Source organism: Triticum urartu, chromosome 5A (genome assembly GCF_056163025.1).
Source record: "Triticum urartu cultivar PI428250 chromosome 5A, HENAU_Tu73, whole genome shotgun sequence".
Lineage (NCBI taxonomy): Eukaryota > Viridiplantae > Streptophyta > Magnoliopsida > Poales > Poaceae > Triticum > Triticum urartu.
Genome location: NC_141877.1, coordinates 47,040,001 through 47,057,310, shown reverse-complemented (window position 1 = coordinate 47,057,310; position 17,310 = coordinate 47,040,001). Strand labels below are relative to the sequence as shown.

General features: G+C 43.2%; 1 protein-coding gene across 1 annotated transcript; it reads right to left on the bottom strand.

Moving 5' to 3' along the window:
- Positions 1-831: 831 nt before the first annotated feature.
- On the bottom strand, positions 832-2,270 carry LOC147967912 (uncharacterized). The gene is made up of 2 exons (XM_087523312.1): positions 1,924-2,270; positions 832-1,261 (listed from the first exon to the last, which is right to left on the bottom strand). The coding sequence occupies exons 1-2, from the start codon at positions 2,268-2,270 to the stop codon at positions 832-834; spliced, it is 777 nt and encodes a 258-aa protein (XP_087379438.1).
- Between the last annotated feature and the right edge of the window lie 15,040 nt (positions 2,271-17,310).

The window sequence follows — 17,310 nt, the reverse complement described above, 5'->3', positions numbered from 1 at the left end:
GGGCTCCAAACCTGTTTATAAGCGCAGCCGACGCTCACCAGTCGAACTCTTCTGAACACTTACCTGAGTGCTTATACACGGCGCTCGCTCTCTCTCTTGACCTGTGGGCCCTGGTCGACGGGTCCTGCGTTGTGCGGATTACTAGGGATTCGCCCACGGGCTCGAGTTCAAGTATCTAGCATTGTCAGGGCCTGCTCCTGACCTTGGGCGGTCAATTTTTTTGTTTTGTTTGAATCTAGTACTTGACTCCTCCAGTAACTTGGACTCATACTTTTTGTTCTAGTTCTTGTCAGTTTTGTGTGAGTGTAATCTTTTTCATTTGAGTTTTTTGCCTTCTTTTTGTGTTTGTTTTTGTGATTATTCTCAAGTGTCTTCTGGTGTCATTTTCAGAACTATGGTACTTGCGTGTAGACTAAGTTGTACTGATAGTGCATTCATAGTAGCGCTTACGGCCTGATGCTTCTTTGTACTTTTTATTGTAGTAAGTATGTAATGTTCGATCAAGTGTACTGAGTTGTACTGACATGGAACAACGTTGTGTGATTAGTTGCATCGTAACTAGTACTTTAGAGCAACGACAACGTTCCATTCAGAAGCTACTTTTTCAATTTTGAAATGATGGATTAACAACATACGAAGCTACCAAACCAAACTTATATAATGAGATAAGCAAAACATTGTACTTGATGACATAACTAAACTTGTTCAAACATGACAAGCACGACATAATCATACTGGTTCAACCCAACAAGAGCAAACTACTAATTTGAAACAACAAGATAAAAGGCAAGCACAAGCGGAAGTAAAACTAAGGCAGACTCTGATGTATCTTCATCCCGTAAAGGGGCAATAGGGGTGGTCGTAGAAGTTGTTAGCCTCCCGCTCTTTCGCAAATTCCGAACCATCTGTGATGTAGTCGATCATGAACCATGACTTATACGTGGCGTACGCATCTACTCCTGCGTACTCGATGAGGTTATCTGGCAACTCGCTTGTCCCCCATAGTTTGTAGTCTTCCTGCGTGTTGATCTTGTTCTTCATGCCTTTGTAGAATGGGTGGATGACACTGGCTGCAACATCAGTCAAGGAGTCGTACTCTTTTCCGGTGTATGGAACTCTCCACTTGCGCTGAATGTCGATGAACTTGTTGGGGTTGATCTCCATACCGGACAATTTCAGCTTCTCTTTGTCGCTTTCAATGCTGAAACCGGCAAATGTGAACAACTTGTCATGCTGCAGCATGTCGGTCAGGCGCTTGGGCCTGCAAGGGCAGAGACATTTTGAATATTAGCATTACTTTGATGTTTGAATTATCCATTTTTGTTTTGTTTTACAAGTGATGAATCCATGAATTAGTTGTTTATGTAGGATAAACAATGGATGAATGTACTTCAAAAACTAGTAAAGAAAGTTCTGAAATTAAATTAAGTACATCATGTTATTCTTCTTCTTGGATTATACATAGTTTCAGTCAATGTTGTATGTTCCGCATTGGTACTAGTTTAGTCTACTTTTGTTGAAATAGGATAACACAAAACTAGTGCTTCACCAAGTCCTTAGTTTATTTTCTTACGAAAATAACATTACATCAAATTCAGAAAATACTTCACTACATCAAGTTCAGAAATAACTTTTTTAATACATCGAGTACATAGACTACTCTATTGTATCAACTCCAGAAACTACACTAGTCGATCAACTTCAGAATTTAATCTTCCGCAAGATTTTCCAAATAGTAATCCAGTGTATCAGGTTCAAAAATACATTTATAGTATATCTACTTGAGAAAATGCAGTAGTGCGTCCACTTTTCACAAACCACACTAGTACATCTAGTTGGGAAACAAGTGTGATTAAATTTTCAGGATACAGTACTAATAAAACAGATAAACCATATGCAGGGCAAATGAGTAGGATTGCTCACCATTTTGTGGCCGCTGCGATGTGGTACACCAAGCAAAGTTTGTCGACGCACAACTGCAGGACTGCCGCCATCTGGGGAGGTTCATCTTCGTTGGTGTAGTGCACACCAACGCCGATGATCCTACGAATCCTGTCGCCAAGCTTCCTCCAGAGCCTGGAGATCACCTCGTCGGCCTTGTCTGGTTCGCTGGTGCAGACGATCTCCAGCATCTCCTTGCCGTGGAGCTCAACCCCTTTGAGTGTTCTAGTGTAGTCGCGCTTCTCACCGGGGACGTTAATGTCGACGAGGTTGCTCCTCTTGTCCGACGTCTCGGCATGATGACGCTTGGCGGACGGTTCCTCCGCCATGGCCTTCCTCCGGCGACTGTGGGCTTTGGAGAGAGACGCTGGAGGTTTGTGTGCAGTGGAAATGGAAGCGGCAATGGTGGTTTGTGGGAACGAGGGAGAGATGGAAGACAATGGGGTATTTTTTCAGTGCGCCGACGGTGGTGTGTGGGAGGCGGTTCGTCGGGGGCGTGTGTGTAGTGGTCGTGGGGGTCGCCGTTTGCACTTCGTCGTGGCAACCGCCCAGTGGGTGGCGTGGGTGGTGGCGTGGAAGAACTAACCGTCCAAGTTAAATGGTTTTTACTGTTGAACTGACTAGTCTTGTCAAGCTGTACTTATGACCTGCAAAACCCCACTTGCACGTCTCTGCGATGGTGATGATGGCATTTTACTGTGGCACCGATTCGTATAGTCAAGCTGTACTTATCAGCTGCTTATCCCACTTGCACGTGTCAGCGTCGGTGTTGGTGGAGGTCTGAACTCCTCTACTGTCGTACTCGGACTGGTGATTGAAGTGTAATTGAACGTACCAAATACCAGCGATACTATGTGTGGTGCTAATGTTTTTTTAAAACAATTTTCGTATTTTTTTAAAAGGATTGTTTATATCAAGATAACCTGTGAGTATTTTTTACAGATAAATTAGATTTTCACCAGTACAGGATGTATTATATTCGCATTTTGCTTGAGGTAATTATTTTTATGTACTGATGGTATTTCTGAATTGGGACTGGTAGGAGCAGGCATAGCTTTGTTTTTTCAAAATGATGTTTTTTTCAGTCATTCACTGGTGTGTTTGTTATTACTATGCCTTTTGTACTGCCGACTGAGAGTTATCAGTACTGATGTAATACAAGAGTTTAAATTTTTCCTTGACATTTTTTTTGCTGAGTTACTGGTTGACAGTAGCGTTTTGCGTCAGATATATCAAGATAAGTTTTTTCAATTTTATTTTTGACTGCATTCAAAAGGATTATCAAATGGTTTAAATAATAATGTCACTGCTTCACCAGGCACAAATCAGAAATTATATCAGTACTGATGTGTACTCTGCCTTGTACTGACGACTGAGAGTTATCAGTACTGATATGCTACAAGAGTTTAAAATTTTCCTTGACATATTTTTTTCCTGAGTTACTGGTTCACAGTAGCCTTTTGCGTCGGATATATCCAGATAAGTTTTTTCAAACGTATTTTGTGACTGCATTCAAAATGATTATCAAATGGTTTACATAATAATGTCACTGGCGATGACTCCACATGGACTCCAAGGAAATAATGCAAGGGGCCCAGATCCTTGAGAGCAAAAGAGGCTTGAAGATCGGCAAGTAGCTTGGTAGTAGCAGCAGGAGAGGAGCTGGCCACAATAATGTCGTCGACATACACAAGCATGAAAATGATGACACCACTCCGGTTGTAGACAAAGAGAGACGTGTCAGCTTTGGATGCTATAAAACCAAGTTGTTGGAGCCGAAAACTGAGCCGAGAATACCACGCTCGAGGAGTCTGTTTGAGACCATATAAAGCCTTGCGAAGTTTGCACAAATGATGAGGCACCGAAGGATTCATCGTCAGTTTCAGTTTCCTCGCCCCCGACACTGTCATCTTCATTGTCTTCGTCTGATTGGCCGTCATTCTCATCAAACTCTTCTTCTTCATCGTCTTCATTTGATTGCTTGGAACTCTGTACCTTGCCCTGTTTATGTTCAGCTCCACTGACCTCCTTGCCCACTTTGCACGTGCGGGCATTATGTCCGTCAGTTCCGCCACACTTGCGGCAAGTGTAGCTGTTACGTGTGTTGTCTCCATTGGTAGAAAGCTGGGTGGCTCCAATCTGCTTGTTCTTGTTGACAGTGGCATCTGTGCGGAGTGGGCATGTGCGGTAGTTATGGTTTCTCACGACGTTGCAGAATCCGCATGCCCTTACCCCGAGGGGTTTGCCGTCCGGGCCAAATTCCACGCGCTTGATGGGGCGTGGTGGCTCTTTGGCTGTTGCTTTCGCAGCTTTCGCTGCTTGCGTCTTGCTCTTCCTCCCCATTGTGTTTGAGAATATTGGGGGTTTAATCACCCTTTCCTGCTACTGCTGGTAGGATGTGCTATTGTCATGTCGTTCGCCTACAACACCATCAAGCTCATGATCTCGCATGTGAGTTTGTCGGTGCTCTTGAGTGTGCACACGGGCAAGCTCCGGTTGCTGCTGCTCCTCTTCCTCGTTCTCAAACGGGTCAATAGCTCCCATATGGTTCATCTCGAACAACATTGTAGCAATATCCTGCTCAATGGCTTCATTGTCCGCGACACCTCCATTTTCAGCAGAATGCATGGCGTCGAGTTCTTGTTCAAGTTTGTCCATGACGACCCGCGTCCTTGCCATTTGCTCTTGGCTTCTCAAGCTTTTTCTGTGCACCCTCATGTTCAGCGTCAGCAGTGAGCTTTCAATGCAGTATTGGGATGCCTTGTTTGACGCTACTGTCCTCAAGTCATTTCTGTCAAATGCTGGCTGGATGTTCGGGCGTTTGGTGTATCTCTTGAGTATGTATTTCTCTGGAACGCTTTCAGCCTTAATTATCTGCATCATGCACAGGACATGCACGCAGAAAAGACCTGTATTTGTTTTTGGAAGAGGTGCATGTTTTTTGTCATTTCATTCGAACAAAAACTTTGCAAAAAAGTAGTACAGTATGTAACATCTTTTTTGTAGTCCTCACCTGTGTGGTCCCATAGCCTGCACTCGCACTCATATGTTTCTCCCACGGGGTCTGCAACCACCTGGAACGCGTGCTGAGCCCACACAGACAGTTTTTGCGGGTGGTTGTAGCGCACTAGGTACTTTGTGGGCTCTTCCGTCTCTGTCGCCGTGAAGAGAGTGCTCAGTTTTAGCCTATCTCTGATCTCGCTGTACATAGCTCGCGTGTACAGCTTTGCCATCTGGGTGTCAAACCCATAGAAGGTCAGCGTGTTTTGTTCCTTCTGCAGATGCAAGAATGATGACCAAATTGTTAGTTTTCTCGCAGGAAAAACTTCTAATAAAGTTTTTACTTTAGTAAGCATGTAATTTTTTGTCTTACGACAAGTGATAGAGCTATACCCGGTTACCCATCGTCTCCTGGTTCTCTGTCTGCCTCCTGGTTTTGACGCAGGAGTTTACCTGGCTGACAAACCGGTGTAGGTTATGTCTCTCATTTACATAGTTCTTCTTGAGCACATAGTTCATGCTCTCACTTTGCTATGTGGATGTCATTTTGGCGCAGAAAATTTCTTTGAAGTAGGCTGGTATCCATTTCCCACGCTCGTTCCACATGCCCACCATTGTGGCATCATTGTGGAGGTTGTACTTATCCATGAGTCTTTTCCAGGCATCCTCAAACTCAGTTGGCATGAGGGGCCAGTTGAGAATTGATGTGAATTCATCCTTAAGGTCCTCGTGCAGGAAATACAGGTACGCGAGGTGTTCCCTGTACTTCTTCATAATGTGCCAGCGGCATAGCTTATGTACTGTGTTCTTGAAAACATCTGCGATCGCCAATGAGAAAATAGACTCGGAGTGGTCAGCAGATGGTTGTGCATATATACCAATACAACTGACACAACATTTTTACTGTGTTATTTTCCTTTTCTTTTTTGGTAGGGGGTGGTGGTTGGGGGTGGTTTTAGCGGGTGTACCTGTGAGAATGCATGTAGGAGCCTTCCTTCTCATGCACCTTAAAAATGTCCTGAACAGCCACTTGAATGAATCTGCATCCTCATCTCTTATCAGGGCAAAACCAAAGAATGTAGTCTGTAAGTGGTTGTTAGTTCCGACAAACACCCCAAGTGGAATATGGTACTTGTTGGTCTTGTATGTTGTGTCAAACGTTACGCAGTCCCCGAAGTCCTGATACGCTCCTCGGCAGGTTGCGTTCGCCCAGAATATGTTCTTAACTCTGTCAGACTCATCGAGTTGCATGTCACAGAAGAATTCCCTGTTTATAGCTTTCATCTCCCTAAAGAAGTTGACAGTCTTTAGGACATCATCCACATCATCAATCCTTGAATTCTTTGCTTTCCTGCATATAAAAAGTTCATTGAAAAATGCATGTTGAACTGGCGTCAGGTCATGCGTTGCTTGATATGTTTGTACTGACAGAGGAAAAAAGACGTAGGCGGTTTATGGGAGGAGAACAAGTTTGTACTTACAGGTTAATCAGGTCTTTGGCATTCATTTCGAGGAAGTAGCTACCAGGGTCATCACTGCCCAGAATGCTCATGATTTGCGCGTGTTCAATGCCTTTGAACTGCAAGTACTTGACGTACTCCAAGATTGTTTTGTCAAAGTTTTTGTGGGAGTGCAAGAAGACAAGCATTTCTGCGGTGAGCTGTAGCCTGTGGTTGTGTTCCCAGACTATATCTTTTACGACAAATGTTTCATCCTTTTCCTTCTTCAGCCTCATTTTAGCCCCGCAGTTAGTTCTGGCTATCGTCTTGTTACGCTGTCTATTTGCTTCAGACACCTTTGATTCATAAACTCCATGGCACGTGCAATAAAGGTAGGCTCTGGTCTTAAACTGGGGGCCTTCCTTGACAGCAAAACCAGCGTGCTTTGCATATACGTTGTAGAAGTTCTTAGTTTCTTCGAAAGTTTCAAACCTCATCTCTAGCCTTGGCAGAACATAAGCTTCAATGTCAGGTGGCTGCACACAACAGTGACAAAACAAAAATGTTAGATGGGGTGGTCACAGCACCATGGTATGGACTGTGCTTGTATTTTTTTTCCTATATGGATACTTACATGTGTATAGCTCTGCGCTGCCTCTGGTGTTTGTTGTTCTCCCTGGTTTATGGGCGCCGGTGGTGTCACCCTTGGCACATGCAGCAATGCATCTCTTGGAGGGAGCAACGATGACGAAGATCTCCGTCTCTCGTTGTACGGACGTCTCTCCTCAGATTCATTGTGATGTTGCTCCTGTCTATATGGCTCATATCTTATACTTTTGAACCTGCTAGAGTGGCCAAAATTTCTGTCTTTTTGCCCTGGTCTTCCCGTCGCAACTGCTTTTGCAGCACGGATGATTGATGTTGACGGAGCGACTGGTGGAAGCCTTCTTGTCCTTGGCTTTTTGCATGCGCTGGGGAAGGAAAACATTTGTTGTTGGTGATATTGTTGGCCTAGTTGCAACCCAGTAGCGGCAAAGCTTACATTCCCAGACATTGCTGTTTGCTGTATAGAAGGACCTGTCCGTGCTTCTGATGATTGCGGTGTATCTTCAAATCTGCCTGTACTGTTGAAATATCCAGGCGGTATTTCTGGTGTTACCCAACCAGGTGGTGCCCCATATCTGTTTTGCTCATGAAATGCTTGCTGCGTGCGCCGCCTTGCATGCTTCTGCAAACAACATTCAAAAGTTTTTGGGATTAATCTGGTTTCGTTTTCAGTCGAACTGATGAATGTTCATGTTCAAACACGGATGTACTGTTTTTTAGCACTGTTTTGTAAACTGGACATTGAACTCATGCATGACTTCTCCTTTGTTCTTCTGTAACTTATGCAACTACACTAGAAGTACTCCTAGTTTATGTATCATTGAACTTACTGTGTAACTGTGGCACTCTCTCGTCACTATCTACCTGGACTGACGCATATGTGCTATTTTTTTTAACTTGAACTGAAGATAGCATATTAGATGCACTGACAGTAACCTCGACATCCTAATCGTGCATCAATGCACATACATTACAAGTACTGCTAGCTTATGTATCACTGAACTTATTGTGTAGCAATTTTATATTATTTTTTTGTAACAGTTTTGTTACTCGTTCGAACTGGCGCAATTACATGACTTGTACTCTTAGGAATAACAACATACAACTCTCAGCGGTAGCTGAACCTTGTCACTATACCTGGACTGACGCATATGTGTTATTTTTTTTAACTTGAACTGAAGATAGCATATTAGATGCACTGACAGTAACCTCGACATCCTAATCGTGCATCAAGTGGCAGGGGTGTCAATGAACTGATGCTAGCATTTGCAATGTACCATCGGGTTCTTCATAGCAGGACTGACGAACTGATGGAGTGACACAAACGTGGGGAGCAGACATTACCTCCAGTGTACTGTCTTCTTCTTCTACATCTCGTGGGCGTCTTACTGGCATGTTCTTGCGAGGCGGCACCATTGACGCATCACCTGCTTGTGGTGGACATCTGGCGAAGAGGTTCGTAGAGGAAGCACCTTGTGGGGATAACTGCCCCGGAGAAGGAGACCCGGCGACGGAGGGAGGCAGGAGGCGGGGATGACGGCTCCGACGATGGATCCGGCGACGGAGGGAGGCAGGAGGCGGGGATCACGGCCCTGTCGATGGATCCTGCGGCGGAGCGAGACAGGAGGCGGGGATCACGACCCCGACGATGGATCCGGCGACGGAGGGAGGCAGGAGGCGGGGATGACGACCCCGACGATGGATCCGGCGACAGAAGGAACGAGGAGGCGGCGGCGGATCCGTCGCCGGCCAATCACGGCGCCGCGGGCTCCCTCGCTCCGGCTGCCGCCGTCGCTCGCTCGCCCGCGACGGCTGCCTCCGGCGGTAGGAAGCGAGTCGGATTGGGACTGGGTATTCTGTTACCGGTAACAGAATAGTCCAGCATATATATATATATATATATATATATATATATATATATATATATATATATATATATATATATATATATAGGGTCGCGCTATTCGTCACCCTGGGCGAGGAATTCTTATTCCTCACCCCAACCGGACCACACACTTCACGAAAGACCGGACTTGCGGGGTAAATTTACCTCACGCATCTTTTTTTTCCAGGGATTACCTCACGTGTCATTATACTGCTAAAATAATCGGGAGAAACCCCACTATGGATCGTGGGATGGTGGGAGACTGGGAGGTGTCTGCCATTTTCCAAACCGTCTCTGTCACACAACCTGTGCACCGCCGCTAGCCCCGACCTGCTTCGCACTAGCCATGGCGGCTCCTCTTCTCTAGAGACCGGCAGGGCAGGCCACTCTATCCCTGCGGTGGTGGCTTTGCAGAAGGATAATAGGTCGTCCCACCAGCGGGATCCAATTCAGCGCAAGCGACGGAGCCAAGTCTGACCTCGACCTGAGCGCCAGGGCAGCGCTCGCCCGTGCAGAGGTGCTCCGCGAGCAGCTCTGGGACTATGTTTCTCTCATCTCCCATCGTCATCTCCTTGGTTGAAAGGACCTGGGATCTCGCTGGCCGCCAGTGAGCCATCATGGTATATGTATCATCGACCTCCTCTTCAATTTGTTCACTTCTCCTTCTTCATGCGCTCATGAGCTCAAGCTTCGCCCCTTGCCTCTCTCGAACATCGAACATGGCCGCTTCCATCTACCCTGGTGACTTTCCTACCTATTTTTTATAGACTAATTTTATTTTATTTTTTTGATGTCGTCAAGAGTGCATCAGATTATTTGTGTTATACGTTTGGCATCTAAACGGGGTTGGTAAGTTGTGATGGGGCAATCACTTGTCAAGAAGTTACTCGTGCCTGTTGTGATGACAGCAGGACGAAATTACCATGCCATGTGAAATTTAAAATGCTTATGCTAAGGTCTCAGATTATGAGAATTTCTCCTGCCACGTCTGCCACAAAGCTAGCATGGCTGCGACCGCATCATGTAGCTACTTAGCAATTTTTCTTCAGCTTGTAGTTTGGGTACTGGCTAGATGGTAATTTTGTTGTCTAAGTTCTTCTCTTGTTTCCTGATTTTCAGGGAGATGCCAATACGCAATCCCAAAGGAAGGTACTTGTCTCCAACTAGTGTTGTTTCTTGATGTTGTTTCCTTAAATTGAAGCACGACTAATTCTTTAGTTCAAGAGTTCAATATTTTTGTTGTAGGGATCCAACTGAGCCTCACCTTATAAGTAAGCTCTACCTGCTGTCATCAATGATGATGAACTCCATCAAAACATCTACTTTTTCCTCTGAAGAATTCCCCTTTTGTGAATCAACTTTGGTTCTATGGCCTGATTGCCTTATCAAACTAATTAATTTTCCTTGCCCTTTTTTTGGGAAGCTATGGGGAGAAAGAACTTGCTCTAGAATATAGGTTTGTACCACGTTACATGATGTGCAAATCTCACTGCAAATACGCTTGTATTGTTTAGAAAAGTCCTTGTTCTTTTACTTAAGAGTCATAACTATAGAGCTAGTGCTCCTCCAAACATTATTGTAATGTTAGTACTTAATGTAGATCCTGGAGGTGCTGCTAAAATTTCCTACTAGAGATAAAAGAAATAATTTCTGGGATTTCTGTCTGTTTAGAGTGCATATGTGACTTTCCTATCATCCAGGTATGGATTTAAAGTAGATGTACCTCATGTTGGAGTTGAAGTAAATACTGCACATACTTTTTGTAGAGTTTCCTATCAATTTTGAGCTCCTTGTGTGTCACCAGTGATTTTTCACATAAAAATTACGAAATTATGTCATTAATTTCAGGTAAAAATTATATCACCAAAGGCATCCCCAGGCATGCCACTTTTCACAATTGAAAAAAATGATAACCTTTTAGTCCTCAACAAACATATTGATGAACTTTCACAATTAGTAATGCAAATTAGCGGCTGCTTTACTTATCTTGTTTTCTACTGCAATCTGCAAGGAACTCAAAAGATAGTTGTACATTTGCTCACCTGCATCCTGGTCCATATATTGTTTGGGCAATGTAGAATGTCAGAACTTGCTGTTTTTTACAGGTTTGAATAGAAATTCATCAACACATTTTTTTGGGGACTAGAAAATTATCAATCAATTGGATGCCGAATTTTGTAATTCAGGAATAGATGACTCTCCATGCTCTCATATGAACGTGTTTCTAGATCTTCTGGCTCTGTTATGCATGGATCTAACTAGAAGCTTCATTTAGTTGGCATGCCATTGTCTTCAGTTTGAGATTCATGATGTTACTACTTGTTCTATACAGATAAAAGAAATTTATGTGTATATGGGCATTTCCAGTTTCTACCTTAAATATTTGTTTTATTTTCAACCTTAGAAGTTGGTACTTTGAATAATTCTTATTTCCATTTTTCTGGCTGGGTTGTTGTCTTCAGAATACCATTTTTTGTTTAGAATGTTTTCACTAAAGGAAATTTTAATGAAAAACCCCACAGTTTTATTTCTTACTCCAGTTATCTATGTGTTGATTTCTTGTTTGAAACTGTTGGGTATTCATATTAACAAAGCTCCAGATGTTTGACCCATCAGCATTGTGCTATAGGGTTTTCAACTTTTCATGCATGTTCCTTGGCATAAGATGAGATAAGCACTCTTTCATTTTAGGTGGTAACTTAGTAAAGTGATTCAGTATGAACTAATGGAGTACATGGGTGTTGTACAGATGCAGAAGTATCAAGAACTGCGCCCGGAGGAAGCACATGGTGCTATATTGCGGTAATAGCGGGATCATGTCACCTATGAGAACAAGCACAACCACAAGCACGTGCAGCTGCTCAACCTGTTGATGATCGCCGCGAATTTAGAAGCCCAACTGAACCTGCCAGTGCCATAAGATGTTGAAGAACTCTATATTTCTATGCCATGAATTGAACATGTCATTCAGCTCTTCTCTGGTTCTTCAGTCTGACAAATAGAAAAATTTGTAACAATATGGCAAAGATTTCACCGCCATCTTTTTCATGATGTATAGTGAATACTTGATTGGGGCGCAATGCATTTACCTATTGAAATATTCTATCGATAAAATCGTTCCGTGTGAGAGCTTGTCGAATTTCCTTGTAGAAGTACCACTGGAAATTTGTTCTAATTTGTATACTTCAGCAGATTGTGATAGGCTTGTCATTGTCAACAAGTATCTTTGTTGACTGTATCCGAGAAAATTTATGTTTATTTCTTGGATTAAGATATTCTTCCTGTTTGTATCTTCCTCTAGTATTTTGCCTGATGGTTGTCTACCGAATCATCTTGACAGTTATAGACCACAAACAAAAAGATTGCTGATATGCCAATTCAGAATGCACGATATTCTCTTAATACTATCAATGTGAAGGAACTCCTTTCTTCTCAGTTCTCGTCTTCAGCATTCTCCGCGAGGTAAGTTCTATCCGTTTGATTCTGTGGCTCTATTGGAGTAATTAGAATATGACAGTATGTTTCTTTATTCTGCTCTGACATGATAGTATATGTCTTGGTAAATACGTATCTCTGAATCTTGAAACTCTGAAATTCTCGGATTCCAGTGCAAATTCAGTGAAAAAAGTGCATGCCAAAATAAGATGCAGTACACTATATTAAGAAGTAAAGTTCATGCATACACCAAAATCCATCCAAATTAACTCAGAAATTCTCTGAATTTTTAGTATACCACGTAAACTACAGTACGCAAATAACTTAACAAATTTCTTTGAGCTGCAAAATAACTCAACTAATCAGGATTTCCTCTAGCTCAGAAACCTCCTATCTGGCAAAAGAATCATCGCCGGCCCCAATATCAATCACCTCTTCTGTCCTGGTGGGATCATCTTCGGAATTCTTCGCCCCTGCAGGGGTCATCTTTAGTCTTTTCACATATACACACAGTAGGGTTGGCACAGAATTCGCCTCTTTGTGGCATGATTTCCATGGAATGTCCCATAGATGCTTTTTGGACTACTCACACCTGTGATGAGAATTCGCCCCATGACATATATCCCATGTTTGTAAATAAGGTGTAGAGTTTTTTAACATTTTTCTGTGACAATATATCTCAAGCGAAAAGCAGTGTCATAATTCAAAATGAACCAAGAGATATAGCTAACAGGGATTTGCAATGAAACAACAGAAGCATCAGAGCATCACCTTGGTCCAGCAATAGCAAGTATTCTGGCCATGTTGCCATTATTGTCAGAATCACTTCTATCGCAGAAAATGAAATCAATTGAAGTCATGAGAGATGAGTGTGCCCAAATGGAGTCAACTCATCTTTACTTGACAATGATCCTTCTGTATGGAAATATGGAAAGAGTGCTCTGAGGGTAGGTAAAGTATCTTCTTCACCTCGCTACAAGCAGCATAAATATGGACATTGCTTCTGTGGCCTAATGCTCCCAACAGCAGCCCTACCTCGTTAGGAGTTAGTGGGCAGGGCACATACCTTGCCTTCTTCCTTTTCTCTTGGTTATTTGTCTCAGATCTGAACACAAAAAGTTGGCGATAGGTAGCTTTACCTCACTATCAAAGTATTGAGACCTGAAATTGTTCATACATGCAAGGTTTACATCGCTTCCAAATGGCACCTTGATCTCAGCTCTCCTTTTCTCTGCCATAGTAACACCTTAAAAGGCAAGCATATCACTTCAAATCTGCCATAAAGCCATGGAACATATATTGATAAAAAAACAAAAGCATAATGATGCATGCTGCAATATTTTACAAACAAAATATTATTCATTTCTTCTTTATTTTTAATTAATTAGCCTTTATAAGTTTGGTGCTCCATTATCTTTTAGTTATAAACTGACAGGCTCTGAAAGACAACTAAATAGTAATCACTAAATTGTACTGGCATTAGCTGCTCTAGGATAAATAAAATCCATGCTTCATTCTTTCCAAAAGAGTGAAGTGGGGAGTATTCTCAAACTAGAAATGTTAAAACAAAGTTTCTTAGTGGAAAATATTTGGCGGTGATCACAATTAGCATATGAGAAGAAAGTAAACATTGAGACAGAGTCCATGCCTCTTCTATTTTCGGATGAACTAATAAGTCAAACATTGTTTATAAAATCAACTAGCGCGTACAAGTAGTTAAACACTTTTTATACGATTATGTACACACACATAAACCTTCAGCTGCAAAATAATGACCCTCAACATAAAAGCAAATATTTTATCCCAAAAACATATGAAAGAACATACAGTCAAGGGATGGGTGGTTTTAGCCCAAAAAAGACAAAAATAATACTGAATTAATTTTGATAGTGCATCAACAGGAGGTAGATTGAGATGTAATCCCATGGAAACCCGTAGTCAAATACTCCCTCTGTCTCAAAATTCTTGTCTTAGAATTGTCTAGATACGGATGTATCTAATACTAAAACGTGACTTGATACATCCGTATTTAGACAAATCTAAGACAAGAATTTCGAGACGGAGGGAGTAGTTTTTGAACAGTCCAACAGTACAAATGCTTCTGAAACCAAAGAGAAACAATCAGCACGACAACAATTAAGCACTAGGTTAATGTCAAAACTCATGTAAATTCTCATTGGTAGCAGAAACCTGAATACCTTGGATCACTTTATTTGTTGCAACGTAGAGAGTTGGTGCATTTAATCACTTTCAACTCATTAGACAAAATTTGTATCTCTCCAGTAGCAGTCCACTTTTTTCACCATGAAAACACTAGTTCAGAGCAGCAATAATACTGAACTTTGATACCCAAATAACAAAGGTACCTGCAGGTTTTTGAAGCAAAGATCTCATGTTTTCCCAACTCTAACTACATTTACACATTTTGCAGAAAAGGGAGGGGGGAATATTGAAGTTACTACACGACAATAATCTTAGCAGTGGCATGGTGCCTAAACAACAATTTTTTTAAAAAAATACTCTTGTCAATTCTACGATCATCTAACATAACCCAACAAAAGAATCATGAGGAGGGGAGCCTGGGAGAGAATTTTCAGACGAGGAAGAGGAAGAGAAATAAGAGGGTGATGGAGGAATACTTACAGGAGAGAACCAAGCAGTCCTCGTCCTTGATGCAGGCGTCACTGGCGATCGTGTATGCAGAGGGGAATGTGGGGACAAGAACATCTCGGCTTGAAACAAGTATTTAGCTTGTAGGATAGCTATGCCCTAATAAACAAAAAAAATACAGGGCTGAGATCAAAATCAAAAATACAATGCTTCACCTCTGCATATGGGCAATCTATATAAATTCAGATAACTGAAGTTCTTACTAAATGTGACCAAACTGGAGCATGGAGCAAATACTTCCCATGGGAGAATAAATCAATAAATGCTCCTGGCATGGAAATCAGATCAGTCCACAATTAAATTTAGCTAACAACAGTATACCTATAACATTTTTTAAATAACAACATAAAGAAGAGAAGGTTGCTGTTTTTGCGTGACATGGAAAGAAGATCATTCTACGATTAAATTCGGCTAACAACAGTACACCTAAGTTCTGAGAGAAATGCACCATCAAAAATAAGGGAATAAACTGAATTTAGATAGATAGCCAAGCACAAATGCAGATTTAGGACAACATGTATATGTCGAGCCTATGAGAAACATTACATGGCATTTGAAATACGGAAACATCTAGGTTTGCAACCATCAAATCAACAAATTTTGTTTGATGATTCTCCAACTATGTCAGAAATTAAATGATTAATATGGGATTTCTAAAATACTTTTGAGATTCGGAATGAGATAAATGCTACTGTGGTACAGTAGTGGATTCAAGTTGGGAATAAACTTATACACAGGCCAAAGTCAAATCACAAACCTAAGAAATAAGGAAATATCTAAGATGGTCAGATAAGATGTAAATTGACGCCTGAGCTTCCTGCACAATACTCCTCCTGCATAACACCAATTAATCTAAACATCAGTAATGACTAATAAGAAGAATACAAACGCACGTATGCACACATATACAGAGGGAGAGAAGGAAAGAGGAAAAGAGAAAAACTTGTCCAGAGGGTAGCAGCTAAGACACGAAGGCCATGGAGCCTCGTCCAGCTGGTTGAAGAAGTAGGGGCGTGGAATAGATATTGCTGCTACAACCGCGCATCTTACGCGGGGTCTGCTTTCGCTGGTCGTAGGAAGGGGGCCGCGAGCCTCGCTCCAGATGGAGACCTCCTGCTGTTGTGCGCAACAAAAAAAGAAGTGGGATGGGTTCCGGCGCCGGTGCGACGACGACAGGATATGGCACGAGCTCGAGATCGGGGAATGGCAAGGCAGGCCGGGCCATCGCCAGCGCGATGAAGGAACCGGAGGGTGAAGGCGGGTGGTGGCACGGCCGCCGGCCGACAAGGCTGCCACCCGCAGGGAAGCCTCACGAAACGCTGCTGCAGCAAGCCAACGGGGCCACCATCAGCGTCGCACACACCCGAATCCACCCGCAACTGCCGTCCGCTCGCCGCCGAAATCTACCGCCGCTCACCTCCGAACCGCTCGCCGCATCCGCTCCCAATAGTTTCAGAAATTGCGGGGAGTGGGGTGAGCTCCTAAACGGCTAAAGCCCATGGTAGAAAAACAGTTGGTAGGGGGACTAAATTACCTCGGCTGGAGAGGTACGGGCGGGTGTGTGATGGAGTCAAGTTGCCGCCGGCTGGCTGGGTCATTCGACCGGGGTGAAGAATTACTTATTCTTCACCCTGGGTATTAAATAGATTATATATATATATATATAGGAAAATGGGTTAGTACTCCTAGGAGTACATACTCCTATTCACGAGTCAGCTTTGAGGCTATCCGATATCCAATTACTTAATTAATTATTTAATTAGATGAAAATCTCAGGGAAGGGATAAAGTGGACTTTGAAAAGTTGTTCCGGAATACTAGGGATAAACACACGTACTGTTGCACGTTTGTTGCCCCGTATATAATCTCATTATTAGGATCTTGAATCTTCTATCCGCACCATGCCGGGCGGCGGTGATACGGTGACGGCGGCGACAAGAGGATGAAGTGCGGCACGTGCCTACGGGGAAAACGCACATAGAACGATGCGGCGAGCCTCCCTGGCCAACGCAAGCTACAGGAGGGTGATCCATTGATGACGCACCGCGCGTCGTGCTCACGCGACTCACAGGGCGACACATCTGACGAGAGATGGCGCGTTTTGTACGTTGCCGATCTGCAGCTGCGCTCGCTCACGTTCCATGACGGCGAGCTGGTGCTCCGGCGGGATGCTCTCCGTATTATTCTGATCGATGACCGCGGAGTCACGGTGGATGCGCGTTTTCTCCGGGCGGGGGAGTTCATCGACGTCGGCGACATTGTCTCGCTACCGTGTCACTTTGCAAGAATTCGGGCGCGATCTACGGAGACGTGCACGGTCCATGGCGAGGTGCAC

Coding starts and splice junctions, on each gene's coding strand:
- LOC147967912 (XM_087523312.1), bottom strand. CDS start 2,270: ATGGCGGAGGAACCGTCCGCCAAGCGTCATCATGCCGAGACGTCGGAC. Junction 1,262..1,923: donor ATCGCAGCGGCCACAAAATG/GTGAGCAATCCT, acceptor CTGCCCTTGCAG/GCCCAAGCGCCTGACCGACA.